Source organism: Apodemus sylvaticus, chromosome 5 (assembly GCF_947179515.1).
Source record: "Apodemus sylvaticus chromosome 5, mApoSyl1.1, whole genome shotgun sequence".
NCBI classification, from domain to species: Eukaryota; Metazoa; Chordata; class Mammalia; order Rodentia; family Muridae; genus Apodemus; species Apodemus sylvaticus.
This window is the reverse complement of record NC_067476.1, coordinates 102,027,501-102,051,347: the sequence shown is the minus strand read 5'-3', so window position 1 is coordinate 102,051,347 and position 23,847 is coordinate 102,027,501. Positions and strand designations below refer to the sequence as shown.

Genomic DNA, 23,847 nt, shown 5'->3' with positions numbered 1-23,847 from the left:
ATTTAGCTCTGCATTTTTGTTTGCAAAATGGCTTTCACTGATTTTACTAATTTTTAATTTATAATTTTTTAAAAATGTTAATTGGTGTTTTGCTTGCTTGTATGTCTGTGAGGGTGTGTGTAAACAGGTAAATACTACAATGAAGGTGCTAGAAATTAATCTTGGGTCCTCTGAATGAGCAGTCAGTGCTCTTAACTGCTGAGCCTTCTCTTCAGCCCCTATTACTATGTTTTTAATGTAATAGATAACTCATTAGGAATTATTGCCTCCCCAATAAGATGATTTTTATGCTAAGAGTTTCTGTAGGAGAGATAAATGGGGTTTTTTTTTGTTTGGTTGGTTTGTTTTGGTTTTTGGTTTTGGTTTTTTTTAATTTGGTTTTTTTTTTTTTTTTTTTTTTTTTTCTCGAGACAGGATTTCTCTGTATAGCCCTGGCTGTCCTGGAACTCACTTTGTAGACCAGGCCTTGAACTCAGAAATCCACCTGCCTCTGCCTCCCAGAGTGCTGGGATTGCAGGCTTGTGCCACCACAGCCCAGCAGAGATAAATGTTTTTGAATATTTTTGTTTTTGTCAATTTTTTGTTGTAGTTTTATAGAGCATTTTATAAACAAATCATGTCAAGGAATATATAGAGCAAGAGTATGAAACGGTGTTATCTGAACATTTGAAGGAATTGTTTCCAAAATGCTCAAGGTCTATGATAATGATCATGAGATATATGATAATGAGATAGATCCTTGTGAACTACCAAAGTTCTTAGGAGCACTGAGTGTGCACTTTTCTGTGTTTGTTTCAGGTGGTTAGCTCTTTTCCTATCTCTGAAAGCCTCCTACAGGCTCCATCAGCTGCGCTCTTGGGGAGAGCCAGACGGGGAGAGTCATCAGAGATATCTGAGAAATAAGGATTTTCTTCTTGGAGTTGATTTTCCTCTTTCCTTCCCCAACCTTTGCAGCTGCCCTTTGTTAAAGGTAAGCCACTATCTGCATAAACTGCCCGCTTACTTCCCTTTTCTTTACATTATTAAAAAGAATGCTAGATGATGTCCTCAAGTACCCCAGTGTTCTGAGGAACTTGTACTATGTATTGAATTAAAATATATCATGTTTATGTTTCCAGTTTAGATGCTCTGTATATAACTTCGTTGTGGTGAACAACTGCTTGGCTTGCTTTCTTTAAATTTTTCCTTATTTTTATCTTATGTTGGGAGTTTTGTCTGCATGTGTCTAGTGTGTAGATGGCTGGGGCAAGAGGACAAGTTTCAGAGCCAGCTTTGGCAATTTTCATTCTTCTTCCTTCTGGCAGATGTATGTGTCTGGCAGATCCAGATTTAGTGGGAGAGGTTTTTTGTAATGTGGGTGTGACAAGTGGAAAAGAGCTTGCTCCTAAGCCTGAGAGACTGAGTGGAATCTCAAGAATCTGAGTGTAATCCTCAGATGATGAGAGGAAAGAACTAGATCCAGCAAGTTGTGCACCACTCACACACACATCGCAAAAAAGCAAGATGGAGAAGCAGTTGAATGTCAGCCTCTGGTCTACACCCACCCACATATATATAACAAACATATATGCATACACAGAGATAAGAATAATAAAAGAATAATACTTTCTTATGTAAGACCGAGTTAGGAGATATATATATTTATTCAGTATAGGACAAAACCAAGTTTTACTCTTAGGCTTGGTTTGGAGAGGTCGAGGAAGAAACTTCGCACTATCCATATTTATGCTCATAGGAAAAACATAAAAAGTAAATGTGTGTTCAGCTATCAATGTAAGTTCCGATAGTATATGTCCTGAGAGCTGTTTTGTAGGTGGTAATGTGTACTGAAGATTTTTTAAAAGTCTTTTACTTAAAGATGGAAACTAGAACTATAGGAAATACCCTGTTTTGATATGGAATAATTTTTAAAGCTTTATCCAATTAAAGACCTTGTCAAAAATGATTGTCAGAAACCAAGTATCATTATTGATTGTCATTTATCACTGTCTTTAACAACACATTAGCTAAATAGCACATGTTAAACTGTCTGTCTGTCTGTCTGTCTGTCTGTCTTACGTATCTTCTATCTAGACAGGGTTTTTAATTGTAAAATCTAAAACTGCCCAAATTTCCCTGAGCCACCCAGCTTTCAAGAATTGAGTATGTAGGCTTTTAGCAGGGTTACAGAGACTGTACAGGCACTTGCTAGGAAACCTGAGGACCTGAGTTCCATCTCCAGTACCAGCATGGTAGGAGAAAAGTTGTCCTTTGACATCTATATATGCACCATGACACAAGTTGCCTACATATGTATGTATACACTAAACACAAACACATATTTACATACACAATGTAAAAGACAAGATAAAACTTTTGCCAGGTGTAGTGACATGCTTTTAATCCCAGTATTTGGGGGGGGGGGGGGCAGAGGCAGGCAGATCTCTGAGAGTTTGAGACCTACCTGGTCTACAGAGAGAGTTATAGGACAGGGCTATACAGAGAAACCATATCTTGAAAAACAAAAACAGGATTGGAGAGATGGCTCAGCAGTTAAGAGCACTGACTGCTCTTCCAGAGGTCCTGAGTTCAATTCCCAGCAAACACATGGTGGCTCACAACCACTGTAATCTGATCCAATACCCTCATCTAGTGTGTCTGAAGACAGTTACATATAAATAAAATTAAAATAAATCTTTAAAAAAAAACAGAAAAGAAAAACATGGATGGATGGATGGATGGATGGATGGATGGATGGATGGATGGATGGATAGATACATAGATAGATAGATAGATAGATAGATAGATAGATAGATAGATAGATAGATAGATAGATTGTGATGTGCATTTATTATGTGCTAGGTGGATTTTTTTTCCGGAAAAGGACTGATGATGTTTTCTTTTTTGGGGGGAGGGGGGAGTTTGTGTGTTTGTTTGTTTTTTGATTCATGGTTTCCCTGTGTAGCCCTGGCTCTTCCGAAACTTAGTCTGTAGACCAAAGTGTCCTGAACAGATTCACCTGCCTCTGCCTTCCAAGTGCTAGGATTAAAGATGTGTGCCACTATGCCCAACCCGATACTTTATTGGTTCCCTTCGATGTGTTTTGACATCCTTTCATTTAGAAGGTTTTATTTTATTTTGTGTGTATTCTTGCCTGTATGTACATCTGAGTATCGCATGGAGGCCAGAAGAGGGCAAAACTCACATGAATGAATGCACACATGAACACATGTAGGCAATTGAACCCATGTCCTCTGGAAGACCAGAGTAGTTGGAGCTATGTCTCCAGTTTCTTTTATCCCCTTCTTAGTAATAACTACATTGTTGAAAGGACGAATATGGAGAAAATGTTCATTCTCTTATGTTTTTATAGTCTATAAATATAGTGGACTTCTGAGTTTTGCTATAGGAGAATACTGAAACAGAAGATAGCTTAGAGATAGTGTAACTGTTGGTAAGATGCCAGTAAATATGCAAATGTCATTAGGTTAGCTGTTGAGTTACTTCAATTACCTATACAGAGATGTTGAATGCCTCTGAATGCCAGAGGGTGTCCCAATGACCAGTCCTGAACTACTCCTGAAATAAGTAGGCCTCTATCTGGTCTCCTCTAATCCCAGGAGGATAAGAGGACTTACTAATAATGTCAGAAGAATACAAAAACAACAACAAACAATAGGAGACAACCATGGCTTCATTTTTAGTCCTTGTCTGTGCATTAGTTAAACTTCTGAGGTAGTGTACCTAACTTTTCAGCACTCATCAGTAAAGGGTAACAGCTGAATAATCTTATTAATCATTCAGGTGATAATAGATTAAAATGAAAAGGGACAAAACTTTTGTGCAGAGACAAGCTAGCAAAAGAACAAAGGTGGTATTAAAAGATTAGAAGTAGCCGGGCGATGGTGGCACACGCCTGTAATCCCAGCACTCTGAGAAGCAGAGGCAGGCAGATTTCTGAGTTCGAGGCCAGCCTGGTCTACAGAGTGAGTTCCAGGACAGCCAGGGCTATACAGAGAAACCCTGTCTTGAAAAAACCAAATCCACCCCCCCCCCCCAAAAAAAAGATTAGAGGTATTTGGTGAGTGTTGGAAAGATCTCAACATCTATAGAAAAATCAAAACATGTCAGAACTGCATGGAACTAGGCTTATAAATGCTCTGTTGGCATACCTTTGTAATAAAGTGATTAGAAACCACTAAAGGGGGCTGGTGGGGTTGGGGGTGGACACCTCCAATCCCAGTTTTTGGGAGACTCAATCAAGAGTACCACAGATGGAAGCCCCCCTAGGACATGCGTGAGACTGTAGTGCACACACAGGCCAATAACCGCAGGCAGTTGACTCCCACTGAAAAATAGCTGTCTTTTCATGGCTGCATTCAGGACATGATGAGTTCATGGAAGCAGATAATGATGTGTACTGTTGGACAGCTTGAGGCAATTTCTCATAATGATCCTGATAAGTTAGGAGCTTTAGTCTGTGTAAATAGGCCCATGTTCGTGAATGAGACTTGATATGTTACTGAGCAAAGAAGTCCTGAGGTGTTTGTCAGCTGTTGTGATCCTGCTCTTTGTTTTTATGACCCAAAATTAGTGCACAAATTGTCTTGTGTATTATCTTCAACCAAATAGTTATTTAGATTATCAAGCTAAACTGAAAAATTAGTAAAACAAGTAAGTGACATAATCAAGAATGACGATCCAACGATAAAATGACTGACATGTCTACCATAATAGCCATGAATGAAGCATGTTTTGGTGTGCAGGCTGCAGTGGCACTGGGACTGGCTATTTCATAGCATCCCACAGTACAGTATCTGTGGATGGAGTGGGAACCAAAGGTTTAGCTCGACTGGAAAGCTTGCTAGGATAGTCTTTACTCTCACCTCCCCAGGGCCTGCCTCCCTCCCTTCCTTACCTTAGAAGGGTTAACTTTGAGCACAGTTGTGTAGTTGATGTTGTTGCTTCCAATGTTTGCATGTGCTGTCACACCTGTAACACATTTTTTTTCTCTTGGATTACATGAGTAAGTTTTGTCTTTATCAAAGCCCTTAACCCGAAGAACATGGCAGAAGGGTTCATGTGAAAGAGTCCTGTGACAGTTGGGTCAGAAAGGCACAAGACAAGAAATGCAGATAACTACACGATATCCCCAAGGAAATAATTAGTATTTTTAATTTTTTTTTTTAAGAAAGCTTTTTTTTTTCAGATTAATTTATTTCTCTTCATATGGATAGTTATATATATATAATATATAAAATTTGTTTCATTTGATTTCATGTGTATTGGTATGAGGTTGTCAGATCTCTAGAACTAGAGTTAAAGACAGTTGTGAGTTGTCACAAGGGTGCCAGGTCCTTTGGAAGAGCAGCTAGTGCTCTTAACCGCTGAGCATCTCGCTAGCCCAGGTAATTAACGTTTTTTAAATGGTTGTCTGATGGAGGCTAAAGAGAGGTTGTTTCCTGTTCATGAACATTTGTATTCCTGTCTTTGTGTGAATAAGAAAAACAATCAGCATGTGGTGGTATGTGTTTGTTATCTTCAGCACTTGGGAAACACTGTCAGGAGGATTACCACAAGTTTTGAGGCCAGCCTGATCTACCTAGTGAGTTATATCTAGGCCAGAGATGATTGTGTAGTGCAACTTGTCTCAAAAGAATTACTATTGGCAGGATAATGTAGCACACACCTTTAATCCCGGTACTCAGAAAGCAGCATCAGGTAGATATCTGTGAATTGAAAGCTAGCCTGGTCTACATAAAGAATTCTGGGCCATCAAAGGCTACACTGTCTCAAAATGAACCATCTTTGCTAGAACTACATGATGCTGTTAGCACCTGATTTTATATTAAGAGAAAATTTAGATGAACATTGTCTTAATCATCATGGTTTAAGTTTACATCTATAGTCATAACAAACTACCTAGTACACTCAGTATTTTGTCTGAAATATCTCTTCTGAAAGAATTAGAAATGACACTTGTTTCTGTATACTAATGAAATCACATTTTGAAATTAATGTGGGCCTCAACTATGTGCTGTATATTTGGTTCTAATTCCTGGTTATTTAGATATAATAGTATTGGCCAAGAAAAAAGTTCTTTAAGTTGAATAGTATGTGACTCATTAACAATAATTGTTCTTAAACTAATTTTATTATTTTTTTTCAGTCTCTTGTTTTCAGCAGCCACTGTAATGCAGTGAGTGGCTTTACAGACCAGGTTGTCCATCAGCGGAGATCAGCTACCTCCTCACTTCGTCGCTGCCTCCTCACTGAGCTGCCGTCTTTTTTGTGTGTGGCCAGTCCACGAGTAAGTGCCACAGGAGGGAAGAAATGAAACACATTCTACTGTAAAAATGAGCTACTACTCAAGGGACAGTTTGTAAATTGTTCAGATTTGAAAACCAAATCAATCTTGTAAGAAGAAAAGTGCTTGGCGCGGTTATTTGCTTTAGATCCTAAGACGTGGGAATGTTGTGAGTTCAAGGCAAGACTGGGTTACATAGTTAGACCCTATGTTACAGAATATTCAAAACAGGAGAGCATCCGTGACCCTGTCCTTCCCAAGACAGTACTTCTCACCTTGAAATGTGAAAATAATTTGAAAATTATTATATGGTGCATGGTTGCTACTTTTGATTAAGTCAGAGACTGTAAACTGTAATGGAACAAGCCGTCTGTCAAGTACATCAGTCCTTAGCAGGATCAGAAAAAAGGAAGCCATTGTCACCTGCTTTGAAGTTTTATTAAGGTCATAGGATTGTGACTCAGTTGGTTGAAGATTATCTCAATGTAATCCAGGATCGGGCAGTTTCCCAGTGTGGTGTTTCCTACCTCCTCAGCAGCCTTACCTAGATTGTGGTTCCCAGGTGGGCTCTACCTGAACAGTGACTAATGCGTGTACTAACCATTCAGTAGTTAAAACTGTGCGGCATGAGGGGGTGGTGGAGCTGGTGATATTTCTATTGTGGTTTCAGTGCTGAGCATTTCTGTCTTCTGTTTATCACAACAGTCCTATGTCTTCTGCTTCCTTCCTTTCCTCATTGATCATAGCCAGACAGAAATTCTCCTATATTTCATGAAGAGGCATGTGAAGGGAGAACGGCTGACCAAACTCAGTGTTCAGAGAAAAGAAGACATTTCTGTTTTCCCACTTTGCTCCAGGAAGAGTAGTTAGCCAAGGAGCTCCTACCCTTTTGTGCTTTTTATCTTGTTGCTCAACCCATTCCAAGTTTTCAGAGGTCCATCCAAAGAGGAAAGTTTTAGGTCTTCTTGGAAACATTTATCTGCAGTTATTTTTATCAGCTTGTATACTTTATTAAATGTACCAAAAAGAGAGTCTGACAAAGGATCTAAAGGAAGAAGAATAGCAATAGAACATGAATCCTGTGGGCTGCTGCCTGCTTTGATTTCTGTCTAAGGTCCTCGCTATATACTGAGTTCTGTGGACTACTGCCTGCTTAGGTTCTGTCTAAGGTCCTGTGCTGTGTGAACCTAATTCTCATGCCCTACTCAGCCCTGTTCACTGGGTATTTATGGAGAAAGCCTTCCTGTCTCTCTGGAGAAATCTTATAATTATAGTTGATTAGGGAAATGTATTTTTTATAGAAAGTATCTAAAGCCAAGTACTTGTGTAGAACGCAGCCTCAGGCTCCACTGCTACATGGCTGCCTTTCATTCTCTTTTAACCTGATCTCTGCAACAAAATCCTAAAAGAGGAAGCTTAGGGTTTTGAAACAGAAATGACAAAACTATTATTCCTAGTATGTCATAAAGCCAATTAAAACTGCTAAAAATTATATTTATGCACATAAAAAATGTTAACATTTCAAGACTTCCCAAATCTCTATGACCAACGTCACTCAAAAACAGTCTTCCCCAAATCAGTGGTCACTCCCACAGCTAGAACAGGAGCACACATGTCAGAAAGGACGCCCTAAATGCTTGATGAAGCTTCTCAAACTACAGTGACTTGGGAGGTTAATGAAGCAAGGCATGGGGTTTGCATGTACAAGTTGCAAGGGGCATAACCTTCAGACATTGTGATATGATGCTGTCATGTACAAAACAGTTGTGATTTATTTGTAGCCATCCATGTCTGACTTGCAAGCACAGGTTAGACATGCCTGAACTAGACACAATATGTATTTCCATTGGATGGAGATAAGAATGTTCTGTCATGCCTCATTGCCCCTATACCTGCACCACCAGAGTTTGCAGAATGAGCACAAGCTGTCTAGGTTGGAGCTAACTTAGAAGTTGGATTTATTCTAAGATGAAATGGACTTTTTTGCTCTTTTAGACCTCCAAAATATACCATTCACATACTTAGACCATGATATTCTATAAGTCCACATATATGTTGAACCAGGGTTCATCACCAAAGCTTATCAAAAACTTTAAAAACAAAAAACATTAAGAATTGTGTCTTTAGTTAGATTCCCTGCACCTACATGATGGCTTACAACTGATCACTCCAGTTGTAAGGAATCTGTTCCCCTTTTTGACTTCATGGGCACTAGGCATGCTCATAGTGCATACATACATGTTAGGAAAACATACACATTTAAAAAAGAAGTGCCTTGTATTCAGCACTGGACTTGGATGCCAGCAAAATAATGAAATCTTGGTGAAAGTTTATAACTGAAAAGTTTTGCTTTTTAAACTGCTAAGAGCTAGCTCTGAGTCCTTAGCAGGGGAGCGTTGTGCCTGTGTCACTATCCTTCCACTGTCCTTCATTCTGAGCATCTAGTGTCTGATTTTCCATCTTGAGATTATGGCCCATAGTATTAATTCCACACTGAGTTATTTTCCATTCTAGAAAGTCAAGATAGAGGATTTGTGTTTTAGTGTAAAATATACCATTGCTAGTTTCCACTGCCCAGTACCCCAGAACTCAGGAAGCTAAGGCAGAAAGAATATGAGTTTCAGACTAGCTGGGCTACATAAGAGGTCTGCGTCCCAAAACCAAAAAGAATCTTGGCCTGTAGTTCAATGGAAGAACGTTTATCTAACAAGAGTAAGACCTTGAGTTCAGTCCCCATTTGTAGAAGGTGATGCAGTCAAGAAGAAAAAATTTACAGTTTTACTCCTTCTGGAGTTTGAACATATGCAGAACCTTCCCCTAAGGTCAAACATTTAGTCATTTTATAGAAGTACAGCTGTTAGATATTTTGAGGTGATGTGACTAGCATCCTACCTGATAGATGTCTGCTCTGGCCCAGAGTCTGCTGGATTGCTGAGTAGATAAACCATTTCAGAAAGATGCACTTCTTTTTTTTTTTTTTTTTTTTTTTTTTTGGTTTTTTGGATTTGGTTTTTTCGAGACAGGGTTTCTCTGTATAGCCCTGGATGTCCTGGAACTCACTCTGTAGACCAGGTTGGCCTCGAACTCAGAAATCTGCCTGCTTTTGCCTCCCAGAGTGCTGGGATTACAGGCATGCACCACCACCACCTGGCGAAAGATGCACTTCTTGTAAACCGCTTTGTGTTTCCATCTTTGTAATAATCTATTGAAAGATACAAGTGAGTGTGAAGGAAAACAACAACAAAAATATTCTGGAGGAAAGAAAAACAGTAAGGGTTCCTAGATTTGTCTGCAGGAACCTTTCAACCCTGACCAAGCTTGGGAGCTCTTGGCCGTTTGGTCTGGCCTTAGGTAATTTTGCAACTGAGCCATAGATGGCACTGTTTCATAACACACTCAGTTCCTCTCTGTCCTCTAGTGCTATTTATCTGGCTGTTGATAAATGAAACTGTCTGTTCTTGGTACCTTGTTGCTTTCAGAAGTACCCGCAGTTCCACATTCAGCTAGCCGGATTGTGTATCTCAGCTTCCAAGGCTGGGGTGTGTATTGGCTCCCCATCTCTCCCCATCTCTAGAGTCACCTCTGTGATCTGCTCCCATGGAGGAGCATATCCGAGCTTGAGGGTCACTCCTTTATAAAGGTTGATTCACGTGAAAACAGAATAGTTGATAGCAGAGCAGATTTCCTAGCAACCTATGTTCCAAGAAATAACAGAGCTTACTGCCTGACTGGTACAGCAGATGCCCCATGCTCTGACCCTCCCACACCCACCTCTTACTCTCTATACCTCCCACCTCCCCATCTCTTTGTCTGCTTTTAAGCTTTGTCTTATTCACTGCTTACTGTGAATGGGCTGTTAGCTTTTTCATCATCTTGGGCTGGTGGATTACTACAGCCTTTACTTGTGAACAAGAGGTTATGTTTAAAAGTCTTCTTATGATATGACACCATAGACAAACCTGTGTTTCTAAGTTGGCAAAAGCACTCTTTCTCCATTGGGAGGCCAAGGATGAAATAAAACATTTTAGTTTTATTTATGATGACATAAAAGTTTTGCACACTCTGCGCTAACCAGGAAATGAATCTGTTGCTTATTGATGTTTGCTTCCTTCTATCCCCTGTGGTCCTTTTTCCTTCTCCATCGTGGCTTGAAAGAAGGTTTCTCTTTTTTTCAATTAGCTTTATCCATGAGAAGTATTCAGAAACAAAGAAGTTTTGCCATGAATGCATTAAAGATAGCTTCAGGTGTGTCAGACAAACACTGTAGTCCTTTGATGACAGCTGTCTCCAGCTCCCTTTTCTGGCATCACTGTCATAAGTGGCCATAGTACTTGTAAACAACATCTAGTAATAAGTGGGTGGTAAATGTATTAAGAATAGATATTGCCAAAGTAGAATCCTACTTTATTTACATTCACCAGTTTCTTTTTGTTTCTTTTGACTGCAGGTTCGTGTTATTAGAGATTACCATTTTACCTGGAAAAGTTCCCAGAGTTAGTCTTTGCCTTCATCTTACATTATTAGATGAGGAAATTTAAAGCCAGCAGTCTGAGATTATTCACACTGATCTGATTTCAGAGTTCTGGGTATAGGAATAAAAGCTTAGTATTCACAGGCCTGAAACTTGCCTATAACCCCACACCCCCGGGGTAAGTGAAAGTAGTGCCACCAGTTGGCTTCTTGAGAATTTGGAGGCCAGCCTGAGCTACGTGAGATCCTGTCTCAGAAGAAAAAAAAAGTTGATTTCCCTCAAAGGCTTGATATGTGTGAAAAATGGCAGAAAAGCCATTTTATTTTCTGTGAATTTCCCCCCCCCCCCACCCCCCGCAGGTCACCGCAGTGCCATTGGATTCTTACTGTAATGACAGAAGTGCAGAGTATGAGAGAGGAGTTCTGAAGGAAGGAGGGAGTCTGGCTGCCAAGCAGTGTTTGTTGAATGGGTCTCCTGAGCTGGCTACTGATTGGCTGAATCGCAGATCCCAGTTCTTCCCAGAGCCAGCTGGAGGGCTGTTGAGCATTAGGCCCCAGAACGGCTGGTCTTTCATCAGAATTCCAGGTAAGTTTTCTGTTCTTTGGAACACATTTCCAGCTTTGGCAAGAGGAGAATGGGGGAGAAAGCCCATGTAATAGGTTTTATTGTTTGGTATTTGGAGTTCCTGAGGTTTCTGTCTCCTCACCTGTAGGAGCTTTGTGTCTTGAGTGGAAAGTTGGTAATTGAAATGTTTCTAGATTTGTTCTTGAGTACTCTCCTTTGATCAGAAGAGTATAATGCCACTTTTTTAAAAGGGAGAAGGTTGGGGTGCTCATGGGTAGAGTGCTTATCTAGTATGCATAAGGCCCAGGTTCCATTCCCACCAGAGACCTCCCCAACTCTCACACACACACTCCCCCCCAAAAAAACTCCACAAAGTTTAGGAAAGGCTTCAGGTCGAACGAGTGCAGTTGTCTTGTGCCATTGCCAGTGGAATGAATGAGAATGTCGTCACTCCAGAGAGCCTAGCTAAGTAGCATAAACAGTGTCCTGCACAAGGCCTAGAGATCTAAATGATAGCAAGAGGAAAAACAGTGTGTTTTGTGCCAAAACACTAGCAGATTCCCAGACCCCCTTGGGTCAAGGTCCAGGATGGAAAGGAAGCTAGGTTTTCATCTTTGCTTTAGTGAGACTGCACTCAAGGAAGTTGAACACAGAGGGTTCGCAGACTGATGTACTTTACACCTGCTGGCAGCCTGCAGCTACAGTGTCAGTTTGGTTGTCCAAATTCTGTATCTTGATTGTATTATTATTGAAATTTAATTGATGCATACTACTGTCTATACTTTCAAAAGGGAACATCTGGTATAAGTGACAGCTGGATTCCAACATGGAGGGCCTGTTTGTCGTTGTTTCTTGTCTTAAGGCTTTGTCATCCTGTTGGTAGCCTTTGGAGTGTTTTGACTGTAAGCTGCTGCTTGGGTATGTGAAAGCTATATTGCGTATGGCCTTAGAAGTGACTTTAGAGTACATGAAAGCAGTGAGTAAAAGTGCTTGGAAGTTAAGGGAAAGCCCAAGCATAAAGTTGGACAGAGTAGACACTGCAGATATATGAATGGGAGCGAAGAATGGGTACCAAAAGAAGCCATGCACTGCATTTCTTTTCTTCTTCCTTCATTCTGGCTCTTTGGTTCCCAGTATAGTAGTAGAAGGCCTATTGCTGGCGCTGTGGGAATCTCTTGTGGCTTTTCCTGTTCTTTGAAAGAAAAATGGACCTTGTTTAAATAGCAGGAAGTGTCTGAGTTCTTTTTGCATCGATAAAAAGCACCAGCCTCACTGGCTGTTTACTGTGAGAACCAACAAGCTCCTCACTGACCCCATTGTACTCTGTGGCTAGCTGGGGTGCGGTGGGGGCAGCGAGGGTATCATTTGAACCTGTGTTTTATCTCTTCTGCACTTTTACAGTTTTTGTTTCCCTGGGAAAAATGGAGTCTTTTGCATTCTTTGGAAGACTGAATAAAAATTTCATGAGTTTCGTACTTTGATTGCTTCTGCAGGTTTCGGCCCTTCACAGAGCTTCTTTCCCTGGAAAAGAGAGATATTTAATCTTTTGTCTTGTGACTGAACAGGGTCCTAAGCTGTAGACAGTAAAAACCTATTTTTAAATGTAAATACCATAAGATTGCAGGAAAGATTATAAGAGAATGGATAGTTCTGATTGTTTCAATATCATTTGAGGTCTTATTTTAAAGAAAGGGCTGAGGCTGGGTTTGACTGGACAAGAATCTTTTGTTTGTTTTTTTTTTTTTTTTCCGAGACAGGGTTTCTTTGTGTAGCCCTGGCTGTCCTGGAACTCATTCTGTAGACCAGGCTGGCCTCAGAAATCTGCCTGCCTCTGCCTCCCAAGTGCTGGGACTAAAGGCATGTGCCACCACCGCCCAACAAGAATCTTTGTGATCATGCATCTGGCCTTTGCCCTGCTTTGCCACAGGTGGTGCTTTTGTACAGCAGACCTTGGTAGCTCTTAAAAATTAAGTGACTTATGCCAGGCCCCAAAGATACCAGTGTGGGCAGCAAAAAAGACCTCACTGAGGACAAATGTTGGACACTGATTTGCTCTGTGTAACACATTCACTGGAGAACTCAGATATTTTTGGTTATTTAAGTGTTTCAACCATTTGGTTCAAGTCTGTTTCTTTGGGACCTTTTCTTTCAAAACAGTCCAAAGAGGTCCAAAGTAGTCTAAGGATGTAGTTCACTAGTATAGCATTCACCTTGTATGTATGAGCCCTGTGTTTGACCCCGGCACTATAAAAAGCAAAAACAATTTAGTCTATCTGCCTTCACCTCCCTTAGTGACAAGCAGGCAGCACTTGCTGTTCCTGTATGTTTGAGTTCATCTTGGTGTGCATGTGCACTTGTGTGTATGTGTGCATGTGTGTCTTTACCTCTTGCCCCTTTTAATACTGGTTCATCCTAGTTACCAAACTAAAGAAACTCTGGGAAGCAGGAAATGTGAAGACTGTTTAATTATAGTCTTGAAATCAATAAGGGGCTGGAGAGGTTGCTGCCAAGTTATAAGAATTTGCTGATCCTATAGAGGATCCAGGTTTAGTTCCCAACACCCACATTGTGGCTTTAAAAAGTCCAAATCACCAGTTCTAGGATTTCCAGTGCCCTCCTGTGACCTCCATGAGTACCGTGCACACGCATACATACATACATACATACATACATACATACATACATACATACATACAGGCAAATATTCATACTTTCTTAGGGTTGGTATTGCTGTGATGAAACACCATGACAAAAACAACCTGGGAGGACAGGGTCTGTTGGTTTATGCTTCCACATTGCTGTTCATCAGTGGAGGAAGTCAGGACAGGAACTCAAGCAGGGCAGGAACTTAGAAGGCGTAGAAGAGTATTGCCTACCGGCTTGCTCATAATAGTTTACTCAGGCTGCTTTCCTATAGAACTCAGGACCACCAGCCCAGGGTGTCACTACCCACAATAGGCTGGGCCCTCTCCCATCAATCATTAATTAGGAAAATGGATTACTGCTGGATTTTATGGAGGCATTTTTTTCAACTTGAGGTTCTCTGATTTCTGATAACTCTAGCTTGTGCCAAGTTGACATAAAACTAGCCAGCACACATACACATAAAATAAATAAGTCTTTTATTACAAAGTCACTTGATTCTAGACACCATACGGATTTGTGTGTGCTCTACTGTTTGTTCTGAAGGGGTGTGTCTGAATGGAGAGAGGACATAGGCAGGCTATAAAAATGTGGAGAGCTTAGCTTGCCCACTCCCTTTCAGTGACTGAAAAATGTGTGGCTTTAAAAAAGGGAAAACAAAAAGATGACTAGGTCTGTGGGAAATAGTAAAGCTATCAAAAATCAAGAGACTCCTACAAGCCCTAGAGAAGGAATTGTAAGAAGGGAACTTAGTGAGTTGTTTGGAAAGTGTGGCTGCCTGATCAGACCAGGAGTTTCCACTGGCCTCCTTGTCTGGTGCCAGGGAGAGAGTTCAGCACTCACTCCTGTCCTGCTGCAGTCATTTGATTGTGCTGGTAAGGAGACAGCAATGAGAAGAGCATTTCAGTAATCTAAACAGGAGCAAACAAAGAGGCTGAACAAAGGTGTGGACTGCAGCGGGAAGGGGAGGGGAGGGCAGTGTGTTCTGGCAGTATTCCGAAGGTGGGAAAAGGCGGGCTGCAGTGCCGAGGAGTAAACATCCAGGACCCTTAGCTTTGTAGCAAAAACAGAGCAGCTGGTGATTTGTTATGGTGCTGTCAGCACATCCGGTCTTGTTCGGTATAGACAATAATTGTGTACTTGGCAAATAGTGGCAAGAATGACAGTTGAGAACTCTTGGACTACTCTCAATAGCTGGCCTTCGCAGTTCTGAAGAAAGTATGCTTTAACCTGGGAAACTAAGGATAGACAGTTGGACTTATATTGTCTCTCTTACTTTTGGTAGGCAGTTGCCAGTGTAAAATGCTCTGTATTGTTTTTCTTTTCTTTTTCTGTGTTCCCCACCACTTCCATATATACTCTTATGCAACCCCTCAAGCCTCCTTTCCTCCTCTCCTATTGCAGCAATTGTTCAGGGCATGTTTATGAACGGTCTGCAAACAGGAAACTCTCTTTCCTGGAATATGATATGAGTGAATGGTACTGAATGGATAAGATGAAAACTTGTGAGTTAAATATTTTTAAAAGATCTCTGGCTGAAATGTGTTTTATATGGGAAGAGGAAGGAGAAAACACGAGTTAGTGAGTGAAAGAAGTTTCATTTCACAGACACTCAAAGTCTGTTCCTTCTGAAACCCTGCAAGTATGGCCCACTGAAAGAGCACATACCTGGGTACCTGGCCCTGGGATTGATAGCCAGGTATCAAAGAGTGTCAAAGGTGGACACATTTATTTGCCTTTTTTGGTATTTACATTATCTCCAGACTGCTATACTTATCTCTGTATATTCTCATGCTTTTAAGATATAATCACTGTACTAGCTACTGTTCTGTTGCTGTGAAGAGACACCATGACAAATAAAACTAATAAAAGAAAGCCAAAAACAAAAACAAAAACAAAAAACAAAAAAAGCCGGGTGCACGCCTGTAATACCAGCACTTGGGAGGCAGAGGCAGGCGGATTTCTGAGTTCGAGGCCAGCCTGGTCTACAGAGTGAGTTCCAGGATAGCCAGGGCTACACAGAGAAGCCCTGTCTCGGAAAAAAAACAAAAAACAAACAAAAAAAAAAAACAACAACAAAAAAAACCAAAAAAAACCCAAAACAAAACAAAAAGCATTTAATTAGATACTTAATCATTTTACAATCTGAGTCCATGATCAGCCTGGCAGAGAACATAGCGGCAGGCAGACATGGTGCTGGCTTAGATCTTTCCTTTACAAGTTGGAAGCAGAAAGGGAAAGAGACTGGGCCTTTCATAGCCTTTGGAAACCTCAGACCCCACCCCAGTGACATTTTCTCTAACAAAGTTACACCAAATCTTTCCCAAAGAGTTCCACTAACTGAGGACTGTCTGCAACTCTCAGGGTGTGTCTGCACCTCTCAGGGTGTGTCTCCAGCACCCAGAGTCGGGACTTTGCAGAGCTTTCCAATCTGCCTCTAGAGTGCGGTTCCGTCCCATGAGACAAGCATCCTGATAGTAGAAATTTTGGCTGCATACAGCTTTGCAGTGGGTGATTTGTTGCTTCAATTAAATAGTTTCCTCCTTCATTCCCTCTATCCCTCCCTTTTTTTCTCCCCAGGCAAGGAGAGCCTCATCACTGACAGTGGAAAGCTGTATGCCCTTGATGTCCTGTTGACTCGGCTCAAGTCTCAAGGACATAGGGTCCTTATCTACTCTCAGATGACCAGAATGATAGACCTGCTGGAGGTAGGAGAAGGAACCTTGGGGACCTAGGAGTCTTTGACTTTTAATTTTGATAGGAATCTGGTGTCCCTACTAACCAGCTTTTCGTGGTTTTATATATAGAAGGAGCAGAGTACCCCACCCACTAATAATGCAGAGGACTTATTTTTTTCCATTTTCTACTAGAAAAGAAATTCCAAAGTTTTAATGCAGATTCCAGCTTGGGAGTCTCTTGAATTCTGTATAGAAGTCAGGATTGGGGATTTGGTTTTTTAATATAAAAACCTAGGGAGCAGTTATTCAATAGAGGTAAATGTAATGGTTCTCATCTTGACTCTATATCTATTGTAGACATGGGAATGAGGTCTGAGAATTAACTAGGATATTTTTAAATTTAAAGTCCCCTTAGGTAATGTTGTTGTATAGCCATGGTTCACCACTGGGTAAGCCATCAAAGACAACTATGGGATACAATTTTTGTTTATTTAGTTACTTACATGTTTAGGTTCTCTCTATTTTCTTGCCTGAATAATGACTTATTTGTGGAAGAGGTGGGAGGAGGTCATAGACATACAAACAACAGAACAAGAATAAATAATCACCAACCAACAGAGTGAAGTCTCTTATAGGAAAGTTGTAGTAAGCTAAGGTATCTTTTGATCAGAGCTATGTAAATGGCTTGTATCTACTTGGGTTTAATATATGAAAGGCTCTGTTTGAACCTGCTATTTAAAGGATTAATTAAGTAGAGATTGCCATGATCATTTCTATCTAAGAATAAGGGGATGAGAACCATAGTAATACCGAAGGAAAGAATACAGCAAAAGGGAAAGTTGGGCCAGTGAGATGACTCAGCAAAGAAGGGCACTTGCCTCCAAGTCTAAAGACCTTCGTTAGCCGGGTGGTGGTGGCTCAAGCCTGTAATCCTAGCACTCTGGAAGGCAGAGGCAAGCCGATTTCTGAGCTCGAGGCCAGCCTGGTCTACAGAGTGAGTTCCAGGACAGCCAGGGCTATGCAGAGAAACCCTGTCTGGAAAAAACCATCTCCAAAAAAACCAAAAAAAAAAGACCTTCGTTGAGTCCCCAGAACCCATATGGTTGAGAACCCACAAATTGTCATCTGACCTTAACATGTACATCTATGCATGCACACGTATACATACCCATAAACACAAATAATAAAACATTACTTTAAAAAGGAGTGGGCAGCTTTGGAAATTTTTTGGAAACCAAAGTTGGTGGATTTTACAGGGAGTTCCATTGGGAACAGGGTCCTTTTAATAATTTGACAACTTCTTTTAGCAACATTTGATGTTAATTTTTATTTCTTGAGTCTTAGATTTCATACAGTGCTTGGATTTTTAACTTTCAACTTGACAAACTTTCTGGTTTGTTTTATGATATCGCCTATTTATAAATGATAGGGAAGTCCTAACAAGTTCTCACATAAGAGAGGTGATTAAGTCACTGTTGTAAATGTTTTCTTTTGATTGGTGTTTATGCCCGGCTCACATTTACCAACATACAGCCCAGAAAGTGGAACCTAGGACTTTACTTAAGTGTGTTAGGTAAGCGATGTCCTCAGCCATGTCTGATGGTGTGCGTCTTAAATACAGTAAGGCTCTAACAGCAGTGCAACTGTGGTGTGCCTCCCACACTCTGGTCAGACCAAATGATGCCAATAGCTAAGACAGCAGGAGTACTGATCCTACAACAAGGCACTTCTTGGTTCGAGTGCTGCTGTCTTCATCCTGAAGAGTTGAGACAGTACAGGGAAGTGGTGATTGCCAGCTCTTAGGACTTACAAAGGGAGAGGTTGGAGGAATCGCTCAGCTGTTGATATCACTGGCCGCTCTTTTGCAGGTTCAGTTCCCAGCACCTCCATGGCAGCTCACAGCTCTCTCTGATTCCAACCACAGAGGACCAAACACTCTCTTCTGGCATACACACACTTCCATCCCACAAATGTAGTTCACAAACATATATGCAAGCAAAACACACACATACACACACATTTTTTTATTATTATTAAAGAATATACAAAGAGCTTAGTAAAGGTGGCAAGTCTTTCTTTTTGGGGGGCTATGTATGTGTATACGTCAGAAAAGGTCCTGTGGATCTGGAGTTGCGCATGGCTGTGGGCCCTAAGATACCGCATTAAGTTATCTCTCTGAGAGCACTGATTTCTTTCTGTTTTTTTTCTTTTCTTTTCTTTTCTTTTCTTTTTTTTTTTTTTCTCGAGACGGGTTTCTCTGTGTAGCCCTGGCTGTCCTGGAACTCACTCTGTAGATCAGGCTGGCCTTGAACTCAGAAATCCGCCTGCCTCTGCCTCCCGAGTGCTGGGATTAAAGGCATGTGCCACCACTGCCCGGCTGAGCACTGATTTTTTAATGTAGGCACTATAAAATATAAATAAATATAAATATAGTTATATAAAACTATATAAACTTTTAGGACTACTTGCATTAAGTCTGTGTTTTGGTCCTTCATTTCCATTAGATTCTGAGAACTCTTATTTCCTTTGTAAAAGGAAATAACTGACTTTTCAGTGTCAATTTATTTTTTTAAATAAATTTTTATTTATTATTTTCATTTTTATGTATATATGGGGAAAAGGAGTATGTCCATGTGTACAAAGTTCCAGGGGGCAGAGGATAGTGTGAGGCCCCTTAGGACAGGAATTGCAGGCCATCATTGTGAGCCTCTCCATGCGGGTACAGAGAACCAGACTTAGGCCCCGTGCAAGCAGTGTATTCTCCTTACTGTGGGCATCTCTCCGCGCCCATGGCCTTCATGTTGATTCCTTAAAGACCTACTCATTCTTCATCAGTGTGTTTGATCTCATTACTTTGGATATTCACTGGATATTTATTTGCTGTTGACTTGTATTCTTACTCCATTGTGATCACATACTATATACAAAATTATTTCAGTTTTTCTATATTCCTTGAGGCTTACTTTTTGTCCTAATATGTAATCTATTTTGGAGAAAGTTACACTATAGCAAAGGTCATTAGAGCCATGGGAAACTGATATAAATATTTCCAAAATGTAGAATTTACCAGTCTTTTGATTTTGGTTAATTGGTTCTTGTAATAATGAGGGTTGGAATAGTCACTTAACTATAGCCCTGGTTATCTTTAAATTTCTTATTGTAAAATGCCATCTCATTGAGCAGCTCAGACTGTTCTTGTTTACTCAGTAGCCCAGGCAGGCCTTGAACTTAACTTCCTACTTTAGTCTTCCAAGTAGCTGGAATTACAGAGCTGTTCTACATCTGAACCTACAGTTTACCTTGATGTAGTTATTAATAGATATATTCTAAGACTTCCCCAGTAACAAAGACATATATACTATTTTTATCTGTACATACCTAAGATAGTTTTATCAAGTAAGAGACTACTCATAGCTAATAATAAAATAAAATAAATACACTACACCAAAGTTATCTAAAAATTATTAATTGGCCTGGTGTGGTACAAGCCTTCAATCTTACCACTCTGAGGCACAGGTAGGCAGACCTCTTTTAAGTTCAGGGGTATTCTGGTCTACACAGAGTTCCAGGGATTCATAGTAAGGCCCAGTCTCATGAATAGAACCCTTATTAATTTCTTGTTTCCCATTTCATATTTTCAAACATCAGCTTTCCTGTGGGTAGATTAAAACATGGAGTATGAAACCAGAAACTGAGGGTCTGTTGGTACTGTTTGCTGAGAAAGAGGAGATCGAGAATACCTGCTTCCCAGCTCCTGTTGCACAGGCTGCATTGAATTTGCTCTGTAGTTGAGGTGGTTCTTAAAACTCCTGATCCTTCTTCTGCCACCACCTCCCAATTACTGAAAAGGAACTGGTTATGTTCATAGCTGTGAAAAATTGCTTAGTGACTGAAAAGCCATTCTAGTTTGGGAATTGTTTTTATAAAGCCTACAGAAATCTCTTGGATTAGTTTCCAAGTCAAGATTGAGATTCTGGGTTGATCTTGAATTTCAGGAACAATAAACTCATTTAATTGTACTTTTACAACCATTTCCTCCCCATTCTGTGTATAGTGAATTGAGTCTGGTATGGCTAAAGTTGACAAATGCTTGAGATCAGAGTGTAATGATTGGCATCAGATTTATTGTGTCCCTTTATCCTGGTTGACAGGAATATATGGTGTACAGGAAGCATACCTACATGAGGCTGGATGGCTCATCTAAGATCTCAGAGAGACGGGACATGGTTGCTGATTTTCAGACCAGGTAACATTCATTTGAATCACAAACTCTTCTTTTAGTTTTCCTCTGGGGTTTTAAATGATGAGGTTTTTGTTTTTTTTTTTAAAGCCAATAATCCTAGGTATTAATCAATCACTCTAGTGTACCTATCTTTTGCATACTGTGTGTGTGTGTGTGTGTGTGTGTGTGTGTGTGTGTGTGTGTGTGTATTTGTATTTACTATATGCATTCCTATGTACTTGTGGAGGACAGATAGCGACTTGTTTTTCTCACCAAATTGCTCTGCACTGACTCTCACTGAACCTGGAGGTCTCTGATTGGACAAGAGTAGTGTCTTAGTTAGGGTTTCTCTTGCTGTGAAGAGATACCATGGAAACTACGGAAAATGGTTATAAAGGAAAACATTTAATTGGGACTGGCTTATTACAGTTTCAGAGGTTTAGTACATTATCGTCATGGTGATCTGCAGGCAGACATACTGGAGAAGGAGCTGAGAGTTCTACATCTTGATCTGCAGGGAGCAGGAACACTGTCATACCATGTTTAACTTGAATATAGGAGACCTCAAACCCAGCCCCCACGGCGATGCATATCTTCCCACAAGGCCACTCCTTATGGGCCAAGCATTCAAATACATGAGTCTATGAGGCCATTCCTATTCAAACCACCACAAGTAGCTAGATAGCAAAGCCCACCACATCTAGCTAGTGCCTACTATTCTAAGAGTTGGCTAAATCTGCTGGTGGTGATTCAGATCAAAGAAAGAGAATATCAGTATGAAACAAGATATGGCTGTATAGCCCTGGCTTTCTTAGAACTAGCTCTGCAGACAGGCTGGCCTTCTGTTTGCAGTTATTCTTCACTTCTTCCTGAATGCTAGGATCGTAGGTATGGGTGACCATACACAGCTTCCACCCCGTCTTTATCAGTGTCTACTATTTTTTTAAAAGATTTATTTATTTATTATATGTAAGTACACTGTAGCCATCTTCAGACACCAGAAGAGGGAGTCAGATCTTGTTACGGATGGTTGGGAGCCACCATGTGGTTGCTGGGATTTGAACTCAGGACCTTCAGAAGAACAGTCGGGGCTCTTAACTGTTGAGCCATCTCTCCAGCCCCAGTGCCTACTATTTTGGAAAGTAAATGTGTTTTATTTTTAGGGCGAGGATAGAGACAGGGTCACAGGTAGCTTATGTTGATCTTATACCCTTGCTGTCCCCTGCCTCTGCCTTTGTAGTGTGGGGTTACAGGCATTGCTACTACAGCAATAAAAGGATTTCTGAGTATGAATGAGGATCCGCAAAGAAGAGAATGTCAGTGTCTATGAAGAAAAATATTCACAGAGCTATGTTAGACTAAGAACAGAGCTCAGTGGTGGAGAGCTCACTTAGCATGCACAGGACACATGCCAATAAGTCGCTATAGCTGAGATTTTTAGTTTGTTTCTGCAGTTTATTTCCTATGAGATTTCTAGTATTGTAGATACAGAACTTTATGACAATTTACAGTTGGGTTCAGTCTATTCTTTTCATAGCTCTCAGTAGTAGTCCCTTTCCCAGCTGCTATGAGCCTATGAAACTTCAAATACAACATGTTAAGTGTTGGGGTTTATAAGAGTCATTACTGTCCTGTGTGCTGCTTCTCATTGTGCTAAGCAAATCCTAGTGACTGCTCTCCTCAGAGAGAAAGCCAGATATCTCTGCAGATAGATCTGTTAAACCCCATTCTTAGTGTTCTAACTTATATTTGGAGAATTGAGAAATTCGATAAAAGGGCTGGAGACACAGCACATAATTTAAGAGCACTCCCTGCTCTACCAGAGGTCCTGGTTGGTTTCCTGGCCCCCAAATAGTGGCCTCACTAAGTCCTGTCCCACTAACTCCAGTCCCAAAGTATCTGAGACCCTTTTCTGGACTCTGCATACACTGATACACAGACTTACATTCTGGCTAACCTCAGTTGTTTTTATTGTGTTTTGTTTTTAGAGACAGGGTTTCTGTATATAACAGTCCTGGCTGTCCTAGAACTCACTCTGCAGACCAGACTGGCCTCGAACTCGTACAGATCTGGTTGCTTCTGCCTTCTGCATAGTGGGAGTAAAGGTGTGTGTCACCATGCTCATTTTAAGGCTAACCACATTTTTAAAAATTTAAGGGAAAAATTAATTTAGCTTTCAGTGTGAATAAGAATGGTTCTGACTTTCTGGACTTTAGTTATATGCCTGGTTAGTATTTATCTTTTTAATACTTGAGTAGAGAACTAAATATCTAGCTGTTTGTATTTCTTACTTTTTTATTTCTTTTATTTATTGTTTTACATGTCTGTTTGCTTTCTTGAGTCAAGTTCTCATATAACCTAGGCTCTTTGAACGGCAGATCCTCTTGTTTAAAGCAGGGTCTCTCACTGTATCCTAAATTTTGCCCTTAGATCTCTAACATGTTCAAATCTGGTAACTGAGTTTATAGCTATTCTAGCTGACCCAGTTGGAGGAATTAGGGGTATTGGGAAGGAGGAAAAGAGAGGCATGGAGGCCATAGGTCAATGTTAGGTGTCTTCCTCTATCTCCACCAATGTTAGGTGACTTTATTTCTGAGTCAGGTTCTTTCTGTGAATCAGGAGTTTACTCTTAGGTACTCAGCGGGTCAGCCAGCCCTGAGTCCTACCTATCTCTCTCCATTAGTAGGGGTGCTGGGATTACAGAGCTGTGCTGGTGCACCCTGCTCTTTGTATAGATGGTAGGGACTTCCTGGTCTTCAGCCTACTCAACAGACACTTGCTCACTGAGCCATCTCTTCAGCCATTTTTTTTTTCAGTGTTAGTTTTGTTGTTGTCGTCATCGTCAAAAGCTTGATACACAGCTCAGGCTGGCCTAGTACTCACAGTAATTGACCTGCCTCAGCCTCTTGAGTATTGGAGTTACAGGCTTGAACCATCCTTCTCAGCTAACCTCCTAATTAACTTAGTTAGAAGAATTAATTGA

General features: G+C 40.6%; 1 protein-coding gene across 2 annotated transcripts in view; it reads left to right on the top strand.

The window, feature by feature from the left end:
- Ino80 (INO80 complex ATPase subunit) overlaps positions 1–23,847 on the top strand; it is a 98,432-nt gene that overhangs the window by 50,030 nt on the left and 24,555 nt on the right. For both annotated transcript variants that reach the window (XM_052183272.1, XM_052183273.1), the window contains exons 24-28: positions 799–970; positions 6,149–6,289; positions 11,117–11,342; positions 16,545–16,672; positions 20,794–20,888. In XM_052183272.1, the coding sequence (XP_052039232.1) occupies positions 799–970; positions 6,149–6,289; positions 11,117–11,342; positions 16,545–16,672; positions 20,794–20,888 (762 nt within the window). The remainder of the gene's footprint in view (positions 1–798; positions 971–6,148; positions 6,290–11,116; positions 11,343–16,544; positions 16,673–20,793; positions 20,889–23,847) is intronic.